The 19,948-nt window shown below is 60.9% G+C and overlaps 2 protein-coding genes across 2 annotated transcripts; both read left to right on the forward strand.

Moving 5' to 3' along the window:
- Positions 1-141: 141 nt before the first annotated feature.
- Positions 142-9,337, forward strand: Efna2 (ephrin A2). The gene is made up of 4 exons (XM_028858611.2): positions 142-285; positions 6,614-6,939; positions 8,126-8,191; positions 8,374-9,337. Exons 1-4 carry the CDS (start codon positions 158-160, stop codon positions 8,493-8,495), a joined length of 642 nt encoding a protein of 213 aa, XP_028714444.1. The 5' UTR covers positions 142-157; the 3' UTR covers positions 8,496-9,337.
- Positions 9,338-11,939: 2,602 nt separating this feature from the next.
- LOC114684141 (basic salivary proline-rich protein 1-like) lies at positions 11,940-16,696 on the forward strand. The gene is made up of 4 exons (XM_028858618.1): positions 11,940-12,037; positions 14,282-14,357; positions 14,819-15,011; positions 16,110-16,696. The coding sequence occupies exons 1-4, from the start codon at positions 11,940-11,942 to the stop codon at positions 16,694-16,696; spliced, it is 954 nt and encodes a 317-aa protein (XP_028714451.1).
- The last annotated feature ends 3,252 nt before the right edge of the window (positions 16,697-19,948 follow it).

Below are 19,948 nucleotides of genomic sequence, written 5' to 3' on the forward strand. Positions count from 1 at the left end.
GGTCTCCGGCGGGGGCCGCGCGCAGAGGCGGGGCGGCGGGATCTCCAAGCGCGCGGTGCTCCGCCCGCTCGGCGGCGGAGGCGGAGGCGGAGACGGCGGGGCCAGGCGGCGGCCGGAGAGCGAGCGAGCGAGCGAGCGCGGCGGCGGCACCGGGGCCATGGCGCCCGCGCAGCGCCCGCTGCTGCCGCTGCTGCTGCTGCTGCTGCCGCTGCGTGCGCGCAACGAGGACCCGGCTCGCGCCAACGCTGACCGCTACGCAGTCTACTGGAACCGCAGCAACCCCAGGTGAGCGCGGAGGGGGGACCCCCGGGGACCCCAAGAGGCCCCAGCCCTGGGGATTGCAGCGCACGGACCTCCCCCTGAACTTCAGGGGTGCCTAGTATTCCCTCCAGGGCTCCTGGACTTTGGGGGAAACCCTCCGCACCCTCCGACGCTGGAGTTCCTTCGCTGGACTTGCACGGGGGTGGGGGAGACACCCTTGAACCCCTGGCCTCCTGGAGGAGGGAGCACCCTGGATGGCTGAGGATTTGGTGGAGATCCCTGGGGACCTCCCTTACACCCGGAGAGTCCCCGAACGTGGCTCTTTTGGGAAGGTTCCTAGCGTCCTGTCTGTGGGTCCCCAGATGAACTTGGGGAAGTTGCAACGTCCCCTCTCTATCCCTCCGTTCACTCCAGGGGGGGTGCTCCAATTCCCCAGACACTTTAGAGGGACGGAGGGGACCCCAGACACCAAAGAGGTGGAGGTCAGTTTGAGGGGTGCAACCTAGGCATATCGTTTTCCACCTTCCTTTTAGCTGCTGGGGAAACTGAGGTGCAGGGGGGGGTGCCTCAAGGTCATGGCCAGAGAATTGGAGCTGGGACCTGAGACCCTGGTGGCCGAATGCCCAGCCTGCCACACCCAGCAGAGGCACCCGGTCTTGCCTGTCCAGCGGCACCCAGTGGGTCAGACCCTGCCAGGCACTGGGTAGAGTCGGGGACCCGGCAGAAGCCTCTGTTACAGGCTGAGCGAGGAAAGTTTGATGGCCACTGACCACATTCCGAACACACAGAACCTTCTGGGTCGTTGCAGGAGCTCAGAGGTGGGTGCATGCTGGAGGGTTTCCTGGGAGACAGGCTTGGGGTGTTTGAGCCTTGGGCGCAGTAGAGCGCTGACCGGTGAGGAACTGAGCCGGCTGCATCGGCCAGGATGCCCTCCTGATCCGTGGACGGAAAGTTGCATAAAAGCTGGTCTTTCAGGCAGGCTGTGGGACAAGGGCCACCAGTGTCTCTCCGTGGGGATGGCAGCTCTCTGGCCGTCCCTGCCACCAAGGCAGGGCTGTGGGGTCCGGTCCCCTAGGGCTGAGGGTAGGGACCCCCGGGCCTTGCAGCAACCTGGCAAGACCACCACTTAGAGGGTCCCCCACCCCACCCCCCGCGCCTGCCCGCCCGCTGTGCTGGTCACATGTGGGTTTGATTAAGACTCAGTGGCCGCGCAGGGAGCCGGGTGAGCTCTGCGCCTCCTTGGCCTAAGTTTTCTGGTTTTAGCTTGCAGAGTCTCTCTGTCCCCAGTGTGGCCCTGTCCTTTGTCTGGAAAAAAACAGAGGATGGAGGGGCTATGGGGATGAAGAGAAGGGGGTCATGGCCACCCCTGAAGTCCCCACTTGCCACGGGGACACAGGGCTGCGTGCCGGAGCCCTGGCTCAGGAAGCAAAGAGGTGTCCCCCGTCAGCACCAGGGTCCGGCTCAAGCTGGCCACCTCCTGTTGCTGTGTGTTGGGACAGGCTTTCTGAGAGAATGGCGGGCCAGGAGGATAGCAGGGCCAGTCCCTAGAGAGTGTGTGTGTGTGTGTGTGTGTGTGTGTGTGTGTGTGTCTCCTCAGGTCCCTGTCTCTTCCTTGGGTTCCTTCTCTGGGTGACCCTACCGGGCACCCCACAGTGGGGCCTGAGGACAGATGACGGCCATGCCTTGTCATTGACACAGCACACGGGGGTCTTGGCTGGGTGTCGATGGGTGGTTCGTACGGGGACGATTTCCGGCTGGCATCCGAGGGGACGCAGGATCGGGGTGCAGTGTGGGGAGCTGGGCAGTCCAGTCCAGATCGACAGTCCAGCCTGGCAGGTGACGCAGAATGGGGGGCGTGATATAAAACAGGCAGTGGCTGGGTGCTGGGACCCCGAGCCCGAGAATGGGTCACACACAAAAGACACTGTGAACAGAATGGGGGAGGGGTGGACCTGTCCCAGAGAACCCATGTCCACGTAGGACACACGCCGGTGTGACAGAGAGGCACACACACAGACACGCACACACACGCCAGCCACGCGCCCTGCCACCTGGCCAGCCACCCCTGCCCCAAGGCTGTTGACTGTGTGATGGTTTCCTGACGACGGTGGTCCCACTGGGAAGCTTGGACACCACAAGGGGCCTTGTGGATGGGGCCCCCGCCCCCGCCTGCCCAGGCACCCCCCAGAGCCCCATCCAGGTCCGTCTGACCAGCCTACCCAGCTGGACACCCCGCCCTGATCTCTGGGTTCTCCAGACCTGTTCCCAGCTGCCTCCCGCTCACCGGGGCCGACCGGGACATCCCACCCCGGCACGGACCACTCATCCATTCTGTGGCCTAGCTCCGGCTCATGCCCCTGTGTGCATGGAGTCTGCAGTGGCCTGTGGCTTTGCATGTGGCTGCGTGTTCTCATCCACAGCTCCTGGGGTGCCCGGGATGTGCGTCTGCGTAGAGCCGGCTGCCGCAGGGTGTATGTGACACGGCAGTCCGGGCTGGGGTGATTTTGCGTGTGCATGTGTGTGCATGCGTGTGCATGTGTGTGCATGGTTGTGCAGAGGAGCGTGTGCATGCGTAGGCTAGAGTGGGGGTGCGCACACAGATCTGCATGGGCACGCATGTGCGAGTCTGTGTCGGACGGAGTGTGAGCCTCCCGCATGTGCGTGCACGGCTGTGTGGTGTGAGCCGAGGGCTGGTGTGGTGTAGCTCTGCCCTCCCGGGGCCCCGCAGCATGGGCCCGGCAGCCTCAGGACCATCCACAGCCGTGGCCTTCCCAGGTGCCGCTCTTCCCTGCAGACACATGAGATGTCACCCACTCTGAGACATGGCTGAGCCTGGCCGGGCTCTGGGAGTGGGGCAACCCGGTGTCCCACACCTGGTGACCTCCATGTGGGCAGTGACGCTGCCACCCACCAGGACACCTGGATAGGAAGAGGGTGGTGGCCCGGGCCCGGTTGCTGAGGCCGGCATCTTCTCTGCAGTGGAGTGTGGCCGGGTCCTGTCTCTGGCTCTGCCGGCCTCGCTCAGCCCGAAGGGGACCTGGCCATGTGTTTGTCTTTGTGTTTTGCAAGAGATTGTCCTCTGCCTGGTGGAGGTGGCGCACATCTTTAACCCCGGCAGAGGCAGAGGCAGAGGCAGGCGGACGGATCTCTGTGAGTTCGAGTCCAGCCTGGTCTATAGAGTGAGTTCCAGGACAGCCGGGGCTACACAGAGAAACCCTGTCTCGAAAAATTAGAGAGAGAGAGAGAGAGAGAGAGAGAGAGAGAGAGAGAGAGAGAGAGAGAGATTGAGAGATTGTCCTCCAAGATTGGAGGGCTCAGAGTGGGCAAGGGCCAGAGGATTTGGGGTTCTGAGGACTTGGTGGTTGAATTGAATCTTGAGCGGCAGAATTGTTGACAGCCTGTGTGGACCTAAAGAATGAGAGACGATCGTGGTGCTCAGAGGGAAACTGAGGCCGCTGCCAGGGACAAGTGCCGTTGGTAGTCGATGAGCCAGAAGAACCATCTGCTAACTGGCCATGAAGCTGAGGCAGGGGATTGCTGTAAGTTCCAGACCAGCTTGACCTACATGAAGCCCTAACTCACAATAAACAAATAAATAAAAGGTCTGGGGCTGGGCTCAGGGAAGAGGGCTCACTTAGTGTACAGAAAGCCCTGGCTTCCATCCCGGAACCACACAGACCAGGCACGGTGGCAAAGGCCACCCAAGACTGGAGAAGTGGGAGGATCAGTTCAGGGTCATCCTCAGCTACAGTGAGTGAGTTAGAGGCTAGCCTGGGCTGCGTGAGGCCCGGGTCCCCCCCGTTTCTTGTCTTGACCCCCAGTCTCTCTAGCAGGCCTCCAGCACCCAGCACCTGTCCTTAAGAGTCTTCAGAGGACCTCATGGGTCCCTGCGTCCTGTCCCGCGTGGGCAGGAGACACGGTCTGTAAGACCTCACCGTGCATCGTTGTGTCTGAAGTGGACAAGTGACCGTGGTTCCTGCTGGACTTCGGGTCCCCACCCGGGCCCCCAGCAGAGACGCTGGCTGACTGCTTCGAGGCGTGGACACCAGAGACCGGGCCTCCGTGTGAGAGGTCTCAGGGGGTCATTAACCCTTAGTGAGAGCTGTCTCCACCTGCTTGCTTTTGAGGGGTGAGGCCCCCGCCAGCGGTGCAAGGGTAGGTGCCGGCTCCTGGCCACCCACCTCCCTGGAACCAGGAATACCAACATGGCGAGGCTGGTGCAGTTTTAGAGCCAGAGAGAAGGAAAGGGGAGGTGGAATACTTCACCGGCATCGGCTGGGCTTGGGGGGCCGCGGGTCCTCACTCTGTCCGCCCTGGAACTGTTCCCTGCTGGTCCCAAAGGGCTCCCACCCTTGGCTTTTATGAAATTCACTTGTTCGAACAACAGCGTGGATTGAGCACCACTGTATACAGGGTCCGGGTTGGCCACAGTTACAGAGCAGGGCACAGAAAACAGCTGTGGTTAATGGTGCATGCCAGGGGTGGAAGGCTGACTGAGCATGTGCAAAGGCCCTGTGGTGGAGACCGCACTGTGGAGTGGAGAGACCGAGGGTCCTGTGAGGTGCCAGGGAAAGATGGATGGCGTTGGACCTCCGCATCTGGGGTCTGGGTTATATTCAGAACAGCTGGCTGTGGATTTGGGGAGACCATGAAGCTGACAGATCTTTGCCGTGGTTTACTGAGAACCACCACCCGTAATTCTGCCTGTCTGTCTGTCTGTGAGCAATTGGCGTGGGCCGGGGGGACAGCTGAATGGGTGAGATGGTTTGCTGTGCACATACAAAGACCTGAATTCAGATCTCCAGAAGCCACAAGAAAGGTCGGGCGCGTCTCTGTGCCGCTGTAACCCCGGTGCTGTCTGGGGTTCAGGTTCAGTGAGGAACGGTGTGTGTGTGCATGTGTGTGTGTGTGTGTGTGCGTGCATGCATGTGCATGTGAGTGTGCATGTGTGTGCGTGTGAGCATGTGTGTGTGTGTGCTGTGAGGTGGTGTGAGTGTGCGTGCGCGTGCGTGCATGCATGTGAGTGTGCGTGTGTGTGCATGTGAGTGTGTGTGAGTGTGCACGCGCGTGCGTGCGCATGCGTGTATGTGTATGTGGGGGGGGCTATTGTCCTTCTCTGTCCTGTGCATGTGCAGACAGACAAACGGAGCAGTCTGGGGAGATGACTCTGAGGGGGTGGGGCTCCAGCACTTCAGGCCAGAGTGATGGAGAGAGCCGGCCTGCGGGTTCTCTTGGAACCTGTCACCCATCACGGGGTGTACGGTGGGACACCTCCCCTGCGCGAGGATTACATCTGAATGTAAGGGAAACTGAGGCTCCAGGAAACTGCCAAACCCATGGCTGAGCCACGCGGGAGGCTCCGCTCAGCCTCGTGCTCGGTGCAGGAGCCGGGGAGCAGCAAGATCAGCCTTCCCTGCTGCTGGTCCTGACAGGGTCTTGTGTAGCCCAGGCTATCCTCGGACTCTCCGTGTAGCTGAGGATGACCTTGAACCCTAGGACCCTCAGCCGCCACTGTGCCCTGCAGTGACCCCCTCCCTTGCACGATGCACCGACTCCAATTCCATTCCCCTTTGCAGGGAGCTGGGCCTCAGTTTCCCTGGCTGTACTAGGAGGTGAAGGAGCCCCAGGCAGTCCCTCCCTCCCACTCCAAGCTACCAGGCTTTTATATGCTAATACAGGTTCTCACAGGGCCCCCTCTTCCCCCCTCAGCCCGCGTTTACATGACAGGGACCCGGGGGACCCTCGGGGAGATCTGAGGGGAGATCTGAGGGTTCCTGCTGCCGTAGCCCGAGGCGGAGATGGAAGGGGAGCCGTGGTCCAACCCCACAGGCCGACCTCCGTCCTCTACGATGCGGCTGGGTCAGGCCGTCCCCCTGGAGGACAGCTGGGGGACAGCGGGGCGACGCCAGGGCTGAGGCTGCAGGCAGGGCTGGGGTGGGGGGGATGCGATTGGCCAGAAGCCAGGGAACCTCTGCAGAGAGGGATTATGCAGTGCTGTCCGTCAGGCCCAGTCAGGAGGTGGGAGCAGGAGGGCGGGGGTTCGAGGTCGTCCTCGGCTACGTGTGGAGTCAACCACCCAGGTTACAGGAGATGGTCTCAACAAGTTGCACAGAGAGAGCAAGAAGCACCCTGGGGTGGCACAGCGTGGAGGGTTGGCTTCATCCCCAAGCGCCCGAAAGATGGTGCGGCCCTGCGGAGGTCGAGGAGGGGGTCCGGCGGCCCTTCCCTCCGAGCTCTGTCTCCTTGCGGGGAAACCGAGGCTGAAGTTAGTGTCCAGCAAGGGTGGGAGGGACGGGGGCCGCGTGGGTCCACCCTGGGGCTGACCGCTGACCGGCCCTCCCCTCCCCCGCAGGTTTCAAGTGGGTGCCGTGGGTGACGGCGGCGGCGGCGGCGGCGGCTACACAGTGGAGGTGAGCATCAACGACTACCTGGACATCTACTGCCCGCACTACGGGGCGCCGCTGCCCCCGGCCGAGCGCATGGAGCGGTACATCCTGTACATGGTGAACGGCGAGGGCCACGCGTCCTGTGACCACCGGCAGCGAGGCTTCAAGCGCTGGGAATGCAACCGGCCCGCGGCGCCCGGGGGGCCCCTCAAGTTCTCAGAGAAGTTCCAACTCTTCACCCCCTTCTCCCTGGGCTTCGAGTTCCGGCCGGGCCACGAGTACTACTACATCTGTGAGTAGCCAAGGCTAGCCCCGTCGGCAAACGGGGAAACTGAGGCAGGCAGAACCTTCCCAACTTTTGTCCAACCCCGTGTCCCACAGCCCTGGCAGGAGGAGGAGGAGGAGGGTGAGATGGGGGGATCTCCACTTCTGAGTTGTGTCCCCCCCTCCCCCCTGGGAGGCCCAGCAGGGAACTGCGCCCCCACCGAGTTCCCCGGGGATGCAGCGGATGGGGTGCCACCACCCAGCCTTCCCGCTGTGTCAAATTAAACGGCTGCAGACCCCATTTCCTCTTCTTCCTCCTTTAAATCGAGAGAAGCGGGTGGGAATGGACGGAAGCTGCTCGCAGTGAAACCCCGGGATACGAGGGAAAGGATGACGTTTTTCTTTTCGAGATGGGAATCCTGGAAAGGTGACGAGCGTAACGATTCCTTCCGTCTCCGCGGGGTTAGTTTTTACCGGTCCCAGCATGGGGGACAGGCACCGCGGTGGTGTCCCCACACCAGCGGTCAGTCCGCTGAGCTCCAGGTCTCCCCAGTCTGCGGCTCCGTGCCCAGCTGGCACCGAGGAGCCACCTTCCCGTAGCCCAGGCTAGCCTCAAATTCCGTCGATATCCGAGGAGGACCTTGAAGTCTGTCTCTCAGCTCCGCCTCCGCCAGGACGGCAGAGTGCACACCCAGATGTCTTAGTTGTTTATGTATTTGTGTGTGCGCATGTTAACACAAGTGCCCAGGCCCGCTGGATCCGAACGCGGGTCCCAGTGCTTGCTCAGTGATGTCTATACCCACTGAGGCTCCTCAGCCCTTACTTTGTTTTATTTTTATTTTATTTAAAAATGTCACCCTAGGTTGGAGGTTGTTCTGCACGCCTTTCATCCCAGCACTCGGGAGGTAGAGGCAGGGGGTTTTCTATGAGTTTCAAGCTGTCTTAGACTAAGAGAGTTCCAGGACAGCCAGGGCTGCGTAAAGAGAACCTGTCTCAAATCAGTAAGTGAATAAATAAATAAAATCTCACCTTGTCACTGGGCTGAGACACAACTCAGCCTTTGGAGTCAGACTTGGATAGAGCAAACATGGAAGACTCTGGGAAACCTAGGGCATTGTCTCTGGGGTTTGACACATGGTTAGGAGTTTTATGGGTTGGGTCAGCAATGTGGAGAGGGGAGCATGGAGCCCCCAGAAGGATGGCCTCTCTTCCAGCTGCCACGCCTCCCAACCTCGTGGACCGGCCTTGCCTGCGACTGAAGGTCTACGTGCGTCCAACCAGTGAGTGTCTCCAGGGGCGTGGGAAGGACCCAGTTCTCACCCTGCCCTTGGCCCCATGAGTGATACAGAGAACTGGGGGGTGGTGGAGTCCTATCCCAGCACCCCCCACCCCGGGCCTGGGACCTTTGAGAGTGCCCAGCCCGACGTGGCCTGGCTGACGGCTGTCGCCTGATTCCCCGCAGATGAGACCCTGTACGAGGCCCCCGAGCCCATCTTCACCAGTAACAGCTCCTGCAGCGGCCTCGGTGGCTGCCACCTCTTCCTCACCACGGTCCCTGTGCTGTGGACCCTGCTGGGCTCCTAGAGTCCGGACCGAGGACACCGGCCCCACACGGGCCCCTCGACCTTGGCCCTCGGACCGCCGCCACGGCCACCTTCGAGACAAAGTCCTTGCTGCTTCTCTTTCATGGTGCTGTCCCGCTGGAGGAGACCGTCGTCCACTCCCCCACTCGCCCGGGAGGCGACCCCGGAACCTGATGCCCGAGGAGGAGACCCAGGCTGAGCTCCTTTCTCCACGGTCGCCAGAGAGCGCTGGGCCTCCCAGCGTTGTTTAGTTCGGTCAGAGAGACGTGAGGATTTTCTGTTAATTTAATTTATTCCCTGACGTTGCTGGTGACGCTGGGACAGGCCAGTGGCGTGGGTGGGGCAGAGGATCTCCAGCCGCCCGGACGGAGCCCGCCGCGGACTTGCCTGACTCGGCAGGGCGCACGGTGCCAGCCCCCCACTCACTGGGGCCCCGGGGGCCTCAGGCCCCCCCTCTCGCCCCCCTCCAGCCACTGTCCTGTCCCCGCTCCCTCCGCATCTGAGAATGCCCTTCAGTCCTGCGGTCCACCCGGCCACCCGGGCCCCTCACCAGGCACAGCCGTCTCCAGGGCTGGGAAGACGTTTTATTTCTGTAAATAGAAGCCAGCAAATGTGTACTGTGATTTATTTTAATGTATTCTTGAGGACAGAATGGAAGTTCTTTTTAAAAAAAATTTTTTTTCCAGACCTTCGATTTGAGGGGACTTTTATTTGGGGGGGGAGGAGTGGGGTGGACTTTTTAGGATAGAAACAACACTTCGCAATAAACTCATTTTTTTGTCCGTTGGAGCCCTCCCCCTCGATCATGTGACCTAGTAATGTTTGTAAGAAAAAAAAAAAAAAGCCAAAAAAAAAAAAAAAAAAAATGGACGGGACTGAAAAGGAAGGGAGCTACCTACCAAAAATACAGAAAGAGCGAAGGCCGAGTGAAGCTGGCCACACAACACGTTTCTACGGATTTCGGATTTCTACCCACCTTTCCTCACTCTGTGTTTTATATATATTCTATATAAATATATATTGTGGATGGCCGCCATGGCGAGGGGTGGCTGGGGGGCTTTTGTAGGGGCAGGGGGGGACGGGTGGCCCGCCCCCTCATCACAATCAGCTTTGAAGTCTGTATTTTTTTATAATAAAATGGACAAACTGTAAGGTGTGGGTGTCCGTCTGTCGGGGGCGGGTCGGAATTGGGGCAGTTGGGAGGGTTCTGGGGAACCCCATTTTGGGGGCAGCCCCCACTGCTTCCTGTCTGATCTCAGGGTGCTGGGGGGTCTGCAGGTAGGAGGCCGGCTTCGTAGGGATCACCCCATCCTCTGACAAAAGCCTGGCTTGAAGGCGCATGCCTGTCCCCGCAGCATGGCGGCACCGAGAGGTGGAGGCAGCAGCCTTGGTGTAGGCAGACAAAAGACTGCCTCTCCACACAATGGGAGGCTCGCCCGACAGCGAGATCGCCCTCTGACCTTTATACGTGCACCCCCCCCACACACACACGTACACAGAAAATGATCCCTTCTGAGTCATCTCCATCGCCAGGCTACATTTCTGTGACTCAGTTTCCCCATGTGACTCAAGTGTGTGAGGGCTATGGTGATGTTCATCTCTGTCTCTTTGCGGGAAGGGAGGCCTGGGGTTCCCCAGCTGAGTCCCGCTTGGGGTTGCCGACAGGCGTGGGGGTCACCCGTGAGAAGTGACCCCATGGGGTCTGGGACCCCAGCAGTGGCCCCTCGCCTGCCTGTCACCCGCAGCGACTGCGTTCGGGCACAATTAGCCAAGAGGCAACACTCCGAGCCCATTAATTCAGCCGCTCTGGGCCCGGGAACGGGAGCTGCTTCCTAATGAGGCCGGTGGACCGTACAAAGGGCCTTGTGTGCACGCCGGCCCTGCCCAGTGGAAGGCGGGCCGACCGGCAGACGCTGCCTTGGGGAGGCCCGGCTGCACCGGGAATGAGCCGGAGCCCAGAGAGACACCCCACCTGGACACCCAGACCAGGATGCTGCCAGCCCCAGGGACCCTGACACTCCCAAGGTCACATGTAGGGAGATGACGCCAGCTACAAGCCAGGGTTTGGTGGCCAGCACTTGGGAGGTAGAGGCAGGTGGATCTCTGGGGTCAAGGCCAGCCTGGGCTACAGTGTGAGCCACTGTAGAGTGGAGGAGAAAAGAGCGAGGGCCCCAGAGACGGCTCGGTGGGTAAGCCTGCTTGCCGCACGCTGAGGACCCAAGTTCAAGCCCCAGAATCCATGGAAAAAGCCAGTCGAAGCCATGCAAGTTTACAACCCGGGACAGGGACACAGGATCCAAGCGATGCAGATGAACCCTAGGGCCGGCTCCTCGGCCTGCTGTCCAGCCTGGGGCAGGTGCTGGTGCCTCTGAGGCCGGGACTCAGCAGACCAATGCCAGACTCCCCTGAGCTGCGGCCTGGGGCCCGCCCCCACCCCGGGCACGCCACCCAGGCCGAGCCCTGCAGTCCCCGGAGCTGAGGTGGCATCGGTATGCTCGTCCTGTGTCTGCGTCTTTTCCACCCGAAGCTTCCGGAGAGAAGCAATCTCTCTCCCGCAGCCCTTTACTGCCGCCTCGGTAGCCACCGTGGGCAGGGGGTGGTGGCGTGGGGGACAGCCAGGTTTGAGGTCCCCAGGGACCCTGATGATGCCTCCGGTCCCTCAGTTCTCAATAGAAAGCAACATCCACTTCCTCCCAGCCCCCCAAGAGAAAGCCATGCTGCCTTTCTTTCTTTCTTTCTTTTTTCTTTCTTTCCTTTTTTTTTTAAGACAAGGTCACACGTAGCCCAGGCTGCCCTTGCTGTGTAGTCCAGGGTGACCTTGAACTCCGGATCCTCCTGCCTCCATCTCCCAAGTGCTGGGATGGCAGGTGTGTGCCACACCCAGCACGGTTGTTTTGCTTTTCTGCAGGTAATTCTCCTTTGTCTAGATCTTTCTTTCCATCTTTGGACCCTCTGCCCCGCGGGTGAGGATCCAGGACTGTCTTCATCCCTGTCTGTCTCTGCCACCCAGAATGCACTGGGTACACAGTGGGCAGGCACTCTGTCAATGTCCGTTTACCGACTGAATAAATGGTGTATATATCTATGCAGATAAAGGCTACATGATGAAACACAAAGTGCCCTGGGGCGGCCGACGCAGAGGATGGTCAGTTTGGGGTTAGCCTTGGCTACGGAGCAAGAGGAGCCCCCCCCCCAAAAAAAAGACCTTTGCATGTTAAAACGAATAAATGGCAAATGTCTCTCATGTCAAGGTCGGAGGCCTCTTGGTATGCACTAAGTGAGACCAGCTGTGTGCAGACATCACTAGGCGCCGCCTCCATCTTGGCACCTGGCGGGACCTTCCCTTGCCCTGGGACGCAGCTGGGACGCTCCGGCCCCTAAGCCAGGCTGCAGGGGGACACCTGGACACAGCCCGGAGACACCGGGGAGCCATGAATCACGAGAGATGACACGGGGCGGGAACCAACCAGACACAATTCCCCCGCGAGGCCGTGGGGACACCCGCAGACCTGAGGGCTTCCACCCAGGGGATGCTAGTCTCAGGTGCTGGGGAGCAGCCACTGAGGGTGGGGGCGGGGCCTGATGGGCGGGGCCTGGACTTCCTGGGAGGGGGCGGAGTCTAAGGTCAGGTGCAAGGTGGGAGGGACGTGGCCCGGGCGGGGTGGGGCTTGGGGTTCAGTCATGGGGTCAGAGGCCTCCTGGAGCCCCTGCAGGTGTGGGAGGGGAGCTGCACCCCCAAACGTGGATGGACAGAGCTTCTGGGGCTCCCCGACCCAGCCATGCCACAGAGGACTTAGGCAAGTGTTTCTGCTTTCGTTGAGGCCAGGGAGGGAGGGGGTGGGGTGGGGACTCAAGGCTGGGGACCAGGGACTTGGTGAGTCATACTCGCCTGGGACCCCTCTGGCTGGGTGGGGTCAGAATCCCTGTCCTGGGCTCCCCACCTCCACCCTCTACACTTACTGGCTCACAGACCAGGCCTGAGAGAGGGAGGGCCCCATCTCGGTCCCCTAGGGAGCGTCCACCCAGACTCTCCTAACCCTGTCGATGGAACATGGAGGTCTAGGAGCCCAGGAGGGAAGGTTCAGTTGGCCTTTTGGGCAGTGTGGCCCACGGGAGGGAGGCTGGGCGGTGGCGATGGAGAAACTGAGGCCTCTCTGGCCCCAGGGGTCGATGGGATAGGACCAGGATCATCGAGCTGGGTGGAGAGGACTGTGCTGGACCAGGTCTGATGAAGCCAAGACACGGGCAGGGTCCCTTCCCCGTGATGCTGGCCCCGGTCCTTTCTCCGTCTTTGCATTGGGGGGCTAAAATTCTACCCCAACCCTGCTACCACAGTGGACCTAACTCCTGCCGATAAGAGAATCTTCCAGCACACCTTTAATCCCAGCACTCGGGAGGCAGGGCCAGGCAGATCTCGAGGCCAGCCTGGGCTACAGGGCTACACAGAGAAACGCTGTCTGGAAAACCAAAACAAAACAAATCAAAATTATATCTAGTTTCTGATGCTTGCTGGGCTAGCCTCTTCTCCCAGCTTTTCCTGCTGGGCCTCAGTTTACCTGTCTGTACCACAGGCTAGACCTACTTTATAGTTGACCGAGGAAGGATGGCTCTTTCTCTAGGCTCCATGTGGGGACCCTGTTCATGGCTTGTGGGTGGGGTGGGTTCCTGGAGATGCCAGCCAGTGGGGATCCCAGCTCTCTCCTGACACCTGAGCTCCTCCAGGTCAGAGCCAGTTTGGGGAGCTCGCTGGATGGGACAGCCTTCAAGGGTGCTTTCTCCAGCAGAAATGGGAGCCGGGGGTCACCGTGGGATGGCCAGGGAGTCTGGAGTCTTTAGACAGCCTTCTGGTGGTCCTGGCAGAATTGGGGGCTGCCCTCTCCTCTGTCACCCTGCGGAGCTAGAGGTAAGGCCAAATCTCCCTCCCACCGCCCTGTGTCAGTGACAGCTGGGTCCCCACACACTGGGGCGATATTAGTGTCGTTTGTCACACGTGAACAGGCCTGTGGCTCAGCAGCCATGTCTGTGGCTATGAGGGGAAACTGAGGAACGGAGATGTGTGACAGCACCTGAGGCCATGCCTTTAGGGACTGGATAAACCTGGCTTCCAGCACCTTCCTTAACTACAGACCGTGGACCAAGGTCCATCCAGCAGTTTCCTTTTGTTGGTCAGGACGATAGCTGAGGACTCGGAGGTTCCTTTGTGTCTCACCAAATCTGCCACCTTCCAGGGACACTTGCTCAGGGTCTCAGGGAGCCTGATGGGGGACCAAGTCAGTGCTCTCCCTGTCAGCTGGGGGCGCTGGAGGCGCTGGCCTCCTTTCCCATTGTTCACTCCCCCTTGGAAGGCCAGAGAGGGGGCTGGTAGCGGCAAGGCCTCTCTCGGATGAGGGAGGCAGCGGGGGACTCCACGGGAGCCAGTGGTGCTGGCTGGCGGATCTTTAAATTAAAATACATATATACACCGGATAAATAACCCGGGCCCATATCCCGGTGACAGGCAGAATTAAGTTGCCTGGTTGGGGACCCGACAGAGAACACTGAGGACAGCAGGAGAGGACGAGACGTCACCGCTCTCACGGCCCCCCAATGTCCCTGGTTCTATTCTGCCAACCTTCCCACACACACCCTCCCTCCTCCCCGCTGGGGACCTGGGACAGATGCTGAGGGAGTGAGATTCCAGGGTTTAGGACTCCAGATTCTGGGTCCCAAGTTCTGCCAGAGGAAGGCGGCCTTAGGCAGATCACCAGCTCTCAGGAGTCCCTGCAATCTGTTCCCTGTCTCACACAGGCCCAACGAGGCCCCCAAGGGGCCCCCACACAACTGCGGGGTCCCCAGCCCCAGAGCCCACGGAGAGGGGCGGAGGGCGGGAGGGTTTTTTTCAATTAGGAATCAGCTAATCGCCAGAGAGGGCCGCTCTGGGGCCCAGGGAATCTTTTCTGAAAACCCTGTACAATGTTAATGACCTGGACAATCCCGGGATTAGGCCCCTGCGAGGGAAACCAAGGTGCGGGGCTGGCTGGGGGATTAGCAGATCGGAGGCTGGGGGAGCGGGCTTTGGGGGAGCGGGCCCTTGAAATCCATTTTCTCATTGAAGATTCCAGTTTTATAGCTGGGGAAACTGAGGCCCGGAGTGTGGGGGCAGGGTTCTCTCCAAGAGCACCCTCCCCAAGGCAATCAGGGCTGTTATTCATTAGCTGTTCCTCCCTCGGTTTCCGTGAGGATAGACCCTACAGAGAGCATGGAATCCTGAGGGGCTCTGATCTCAGGGACCCTGCACCCCAGGATGTCCACGGGGCCCATCACTGTGTTCCGGTTTCCTGGAAGTCTCCTCCTGATACTGATTGTGTAAAAGATCTCTCACTGTCTGTGTTTGCTGGGGTCGGCTCACTGGAGAAGGATGGCTGTGAGCTTCGTCGGGGTCCCGTGGGAACCATCACAGTGGCTGTGGGGTCCCTTTCCTCAGGCCACGGGGATGGGCAGACGCCGAACAGACAGCAGGCAGGGACCCCCGTGCAGAGTGGGTGGCTAGGGGAGCGGGGAGGGAGAAGAAGGGTGTTTTGTGGGGTTTCTCTTTCCTTTTATTTTTTATTTTGTTGTTTCCTTGGGTTTGTTTGTTTGTTAGAGAGAGGGTCTTTTTTGTTGGTTTGTTTTTTGTTTTTTGAGACAGGGTTTCTCTGTGTAGTTTTGGAGCCTGTCCTGTATCTCGCTCTGTAGCCCAGGCTGGCCTCGAACTCACAGAGATCCGCCTGCCTCTGCCTCCCGAGTGCTGGGATTAAAGGCGTGCTCCACCACTGCCTAGAGAGAGGGTCTTATGTCACTCAAGCTGGCCTCAAACTCACTATGTGGCTGAGGATGACCTTGAACTCCTGATTCTCCTGCCTCAGCCTCCCAAGTGCTGGGATGGCAGGTGTGTGTCACCAAGCCTGGCTTATGGGGTGCTGGGGATGGAACCCAGGACTTCATGCCTTGCTAGGCGAGAGCTCTGCAAACTGAGTTCCAGCCTTTCCATTTATTATTATTATTTTGTTTTTCTGAGACAGGGTTTCTCTGTGTAGCTCTGACTGTCCTGGAACTCACAACAATCCTCCTGTCTTAGTGCTGGGATGGCAGGTGTGTGTCACCATTGCCCTGCTTCTCCTATTGAGGGTTTGTGATCTCTAAATGGCTCTGGCATTTTCCCCAGCATTCTCTGACCTCAAGGCCTCCCTGGGGGAGGGGTGCTTTGTCCCACACTCTCCTGTCCCCCATCCAACCGTGGCTATGAAGTCGCCCGCTGTCCCCCGGGGTCCCCCCCCACTAGACACATAGCGAATTGGAAGGGGTAGCCCACTTTGACATGCAGGAGCTGCTTGGTGGACGGCTGGGGAAACTGAGGCCAGCCGATCAGGACTCTCTCTCCCGGCCTCGTGCGGGGCCTGTCTTCTGGCCCAGGCCCGGACACCTGTAGGAACTGAGCAGGGGGCGAGTGATTGCCGGGGCTAAGCCTGGACCAGGGTGAGGGCATCCCGGGTGGGCTCACGTGGCCCCCCACGGATGACCTCAGTGTCCAGGCCTAGGTGGGCCCCGTGACTCTGTTTCCCTACATCGCCACCACGGTTCTCCGGGCTCTTCCCAGTGCCTGGGGACGGAGAGCGGCTTCAGGGTGTCGGGGGGCTCCGGGCTCCCCCACCTCCCCGCCCCCAGCTGTCAGTCAGGCCCTCCGGGCCCCCTTCAAGTCGTCACGGCCCAGCGGTGGCCCGGGGAGGGATTATTCCGGGCTGTCCAGGGTGGACTCAAGTGGAACAGGCGCGGACGAGCGGAACGCGGCCCCGCGGGCGGGCCGGGCTGCCCGCCTTTGTCCACCGCCCGGAACGGCCGCCGCCCCCCGGCCGGCGCTTTGTGCGTCCGTCCTGGGTCGCTCGGCCGAGGGCGCCGTCCGCGCGGCCGCTCCGCCACCCCGGCCTTGGTTTCCCCGCCTGTGCCGCGGGTGTCCCCCGTGGGCGTCCCCCCGTGGGTGCCCCCTCGGCCCCTCTCCCCGTGCCAGAGCGTGCGCGCGGGTCACGTGGGCGGAGGGCAGTGTGGGAATGTCGCCGAGCGCCCCGGCGTCCCCAGGGCGCGCCGAGCGTCCTCCGCCCGGCCTTTGTTCAGGAAATTCGTGGTGGCAGGGAGAACCGATCCCCTCGCCGCCTGAATGCAGCCGCGGCAAATGCTGTTGACCCCTGACCCTGGCCCCCTAATCCCGGGGTGGAAGCTGTGCCCCAAGAGGGGTCCCAGGAGCCGGCCTGGGGCTCGACCCTCGGCCCAGGCACCGAGGGGAGGCTTCCGGGTCAGGGTCCGCGGGCGCTGGGGGAACAGGGCTGCCCCGGGCCACGTGCCCGGTCACCGGAGGCCGCCCTGGGAAACTGAGGTACGGGGACAGCTGCAGCCCACAGAGAGCCCTCGCTCCGGGGCCCAGCGCAGAACCTGCTGCCTCGGGGCTGTGCGCGCTGCCCCCGCGGCTGCCTTGCTGGGGAGAGGAGGCCCTCCCTGCGACGAGGAAGGCCTTGCCGCTCTTCACGGCCTCCTTTGTGCGGATTCGGCCGCAGCTCCTTCCAGGCACAGCCGTGGACTAGCCACAGAGCGGGGGAGCAGGCTCAGTGGTTAGAGCACAGGCAGCTCCGGCCAAGGATCCGGGTTCAGGGCCCGCTCCCCCACGGCAGCTCACAGCTGCCTGTGACTCCAGCTTCAGGGGACCTGGCAGCCCCTTCTGGCCCCCATGGACACACACACACGCACACACACACGCACACGCACAAGCACACACGCACACGCGCACGCGCACACACACACGCACACGCACACACATTTTTAAAAGGCCAGGCATGGTGGCGCACACCTTTAATCCCAGCACTCAGGAGGCAGAGGCGGGAGATCTCTGTGAGTTCGAGGCCAGCCTGGGCTACAGAGTGAGTTCCAGGACAGCCAGGGCTGCACAGAGAAACCCTGTCTCAAAAATAAATTGAAAAACCCACAAATAAGGTGGAGGAAAGTGCTCCTGGGGAGCCACAGGGCCATACACACATACGGAAAATCACTTCCTTACATTCTAGAATGAATGAGTGAGTGAGTCAATGACTGAGAGGGGTGTCCTCCCCGCTTCCTGCAGCAGGCACCCTGCTCTGTGCCCTCTGGGTCCCGGGAGGCCTCTGTTAGCAGCTCCCCCCACCCACCCCCGCCACGCACACGTGAAGCTCTCCTCCATCACAGGCGGGCGGGGGTTCGCATGCTCTGGTGCCCCGGGGCTCCCCGGCGGTCTCATGTCTGTTCCACCCTGCCGAGCTGTTCCCCACGATCAATTTCAATTTGGCCTGGTCTCTGCCTTGAAGCTGGACCCTTCCCTGGAGGGCAATAGGGGGAGGTGGGTTCACGCTTCTCTGCACGGGGTGGGGGTGGGGTTCCTGCCGTTGCTGAGACACCCCGGGCCTCAGTTTCCCTGTGTGGGGAAGGAAGGAGGATGGACGGCCCAGAGCCAGGCTTTGCTGTTACTCAATATCACAGCTTTAAATTTTCATTCATTTGTTTATTTCCAGACAGGGTTTCTCTGTGCAGCCCTGGCTGTCCTGGATCTCGCTCTGTAGCCCAGGCTGGTCTTGAACTCACAGAGATCCTCCTGCCTCTGCCTCCCGAGGGCTGGGATCAAAGGCGTGGCCACCGCCATCCAGCGTCCCCTGATATTTGTTCTGTGCCTGTGGTATGCTTGATTTTGTGTAGGGGGGACAGGTGGGAACCACACTGTGAAAACTAAAGTTCTTAAATTAAAAGAGTGAAGAAAGGTGGCCGTGCAAAGGCCCTGAGGCACCTGGGAGGAGGCACCTGCTCTCAGAGGGAGGACGGGAGGGCAAGGAGTGAGAACACGGCAGGAGAGCATGGGGTGCGGTGAGCCTTGGTGGTGATGTTATTACTCAGTATCAGTCAGTGGCCAACACTGACCGAGTGCCTGTTGTGTGGCAACATCCAACCTTCTTCATCTGGCTGGGCAAACACAACTCTCTGCTTGTTTATACCCATTTTACAAAGGGGGAAAACTGAGGCCACAGAGGAAGCATGTCCCCGGAGAAGGTCACAGAGCCAGTGGGTCCGTGCCTCAGTTTCCCAGACAAGAGTTTGGAAGGAAAGTGGGACAGAGGTGTCCCTCTCTCTCCCGGCTTTGTGTGGCCCGCAGCTCCGGCAGCCACTAGGTGGAGCGAAGAGGCCAATGGAGACCCAGCTGTGGTGGTGTGCTCTTCGCTCTTCTCAAGGCGCCTCCAGAGCCCCAGCCCTGCTCTGGGCCAGGCCGCTGGGCTCCCGGGGCACCAAGGCCCCACCGTGACACCTGCCTGAGAGCCGCTGCTGAGCCCAGCGTGGCCAGCATCCGAGTGGCTGAGCAGGTGTGGATGGGGAAACCGAGGCTGAGCTGAGTGAGCACAGGAGAGCCCTGAGTGCTGGGCTCAGTGGAGGGTGGACTGGAGGGGCCGGTTCTGCACTGACAGCCTGAGGGGAGGCCCAGGCCATGGGCAGCGTTGATCCGGCACCGTCTGTGGCGCCTCCTTCAGCTGCAGGAGCTGTGTGTTTCTCAGTTGGTTTTGGGAAGGGAGGAAGAGGGGGAGGAGGACATCAGAAAGGAACCGGGGTCTCCTGTGCAATTGGCACCTCTGTGTGCCGTCATGTCCTGGTTCTCACCTCTGGGACCCCTGTGTGTGATTAGCACGTGGGTTTCCCTTGAATGGACCAACAGACCCCTCAGAGATGTCGCCACCCTGGGCTGGTGCTTGCCGACCACAGAACTCCATTGCATCATAGGATCAAACCCAATCCACCCACCCCTGCCGGTCCCCCCCTGCCTTTGCACAGGTGACCCCCCATCCTGCCTTTCACAGGTGACCCCTCCCCGCCTTTGCACAGGTGACCCCCCACCCGCCTTTGCACAGGTGACCCCCCACCCTGGCCTTTGCACAGGTGACCCCCTCACCCCGGCCTTTGCACAGGTGACCCCCCACCCTGGCCTTTGCACAGGTGACCCCCTCACCCGGCCTTTGCACAGGTGACCCCCCACCCTGGCCTTTGCACAGGTGACCCCCCCATCCCTGGCCTTTGCACAGGTGACCCCCCCATCCCGGTCTTTGCACAGGTGACCCCTCACCCCGCTTTGCACAGTGACCCCGGCCTTTGCACAGGTGACCCCCCACCCGGTCTTTGCACAGGTGACCCCTCACCCCGGCCTTTGCACAGGTGACCCCCTCACCCGGCTTTGCACAGGTGACCCCCCCATCCGGCCTTTGCACAGGTGACCCCCCATTCCGGTCCTTTGCACAGGTGACCCCTCACCCCGGCCTTTGCACAGGTGACCCCCCCTATCCTGGCCTTTGCACAGGTGACCCCCATCCTGGCCTTTGCACAGGTGACCCCCACCCCGGCCTTTGCACAGGTGACCCCCCCATCCTGGCTTTTGCACAGGTG

This window comes from Peromyscus leucopus, chromosome 22 (assembly GCF_004664715.2).
Source record: "Peromyscus leucopus breed LL Stock chromosome 22, UCI_PerLeu_2.1, whole genome shotgun sequence".
Classification (NCBI taxonomy): Eukaryota; Metazoa; Chordata; class Mammalia; order Rodentia; family Cricetidae; genus Peromyscus; species Peromyscus leucopus.

Coding starts and splice junctions, on each gene's coding strand:
- Efna2 (XM_028858611.2), top strand. CDS start 158: ATGGCGCCCGCGCAGCGCCCGCTGCTGCCGCTGCTGCTGCTGCTGCTG. Junction 286..6,613: donor TGGAACCGCAGCAACCCCAG/GTGAGCGCGGAG, acceptor CCTCCCCCGCAG/GTTTCAAGTGGGTGCCGTGG. Junction 8,192..8,373: donor GGTCTACGTGCGTCCAACCA/GTGAGTGTCTCC, acceptor GATTCCCCGCAG/ATGAGACCCTGTACGAGGCC.
- LOC114684141 (XM_028858618.1), top strand. CDS start 11,940: ATGACACGGGGCGGGAACCAACCAGACACAATTCCCCCGCGAGGCCGT. Junction 12,038..14,281: donor CCAGGGGATGCTAGTCTCAG/GTGCTGGGGAGC, acceptor TGTCTCACACAG/GCCCAACGAGGCCCCCAAGG. Junction 15,012..16,109: donor GGCAGGGACCCCCGTGCAGA/GTGGGTGGCTAG, acceptor GGCTCTTCCCAG/TGCCTGGGGACGGAGAGCGG.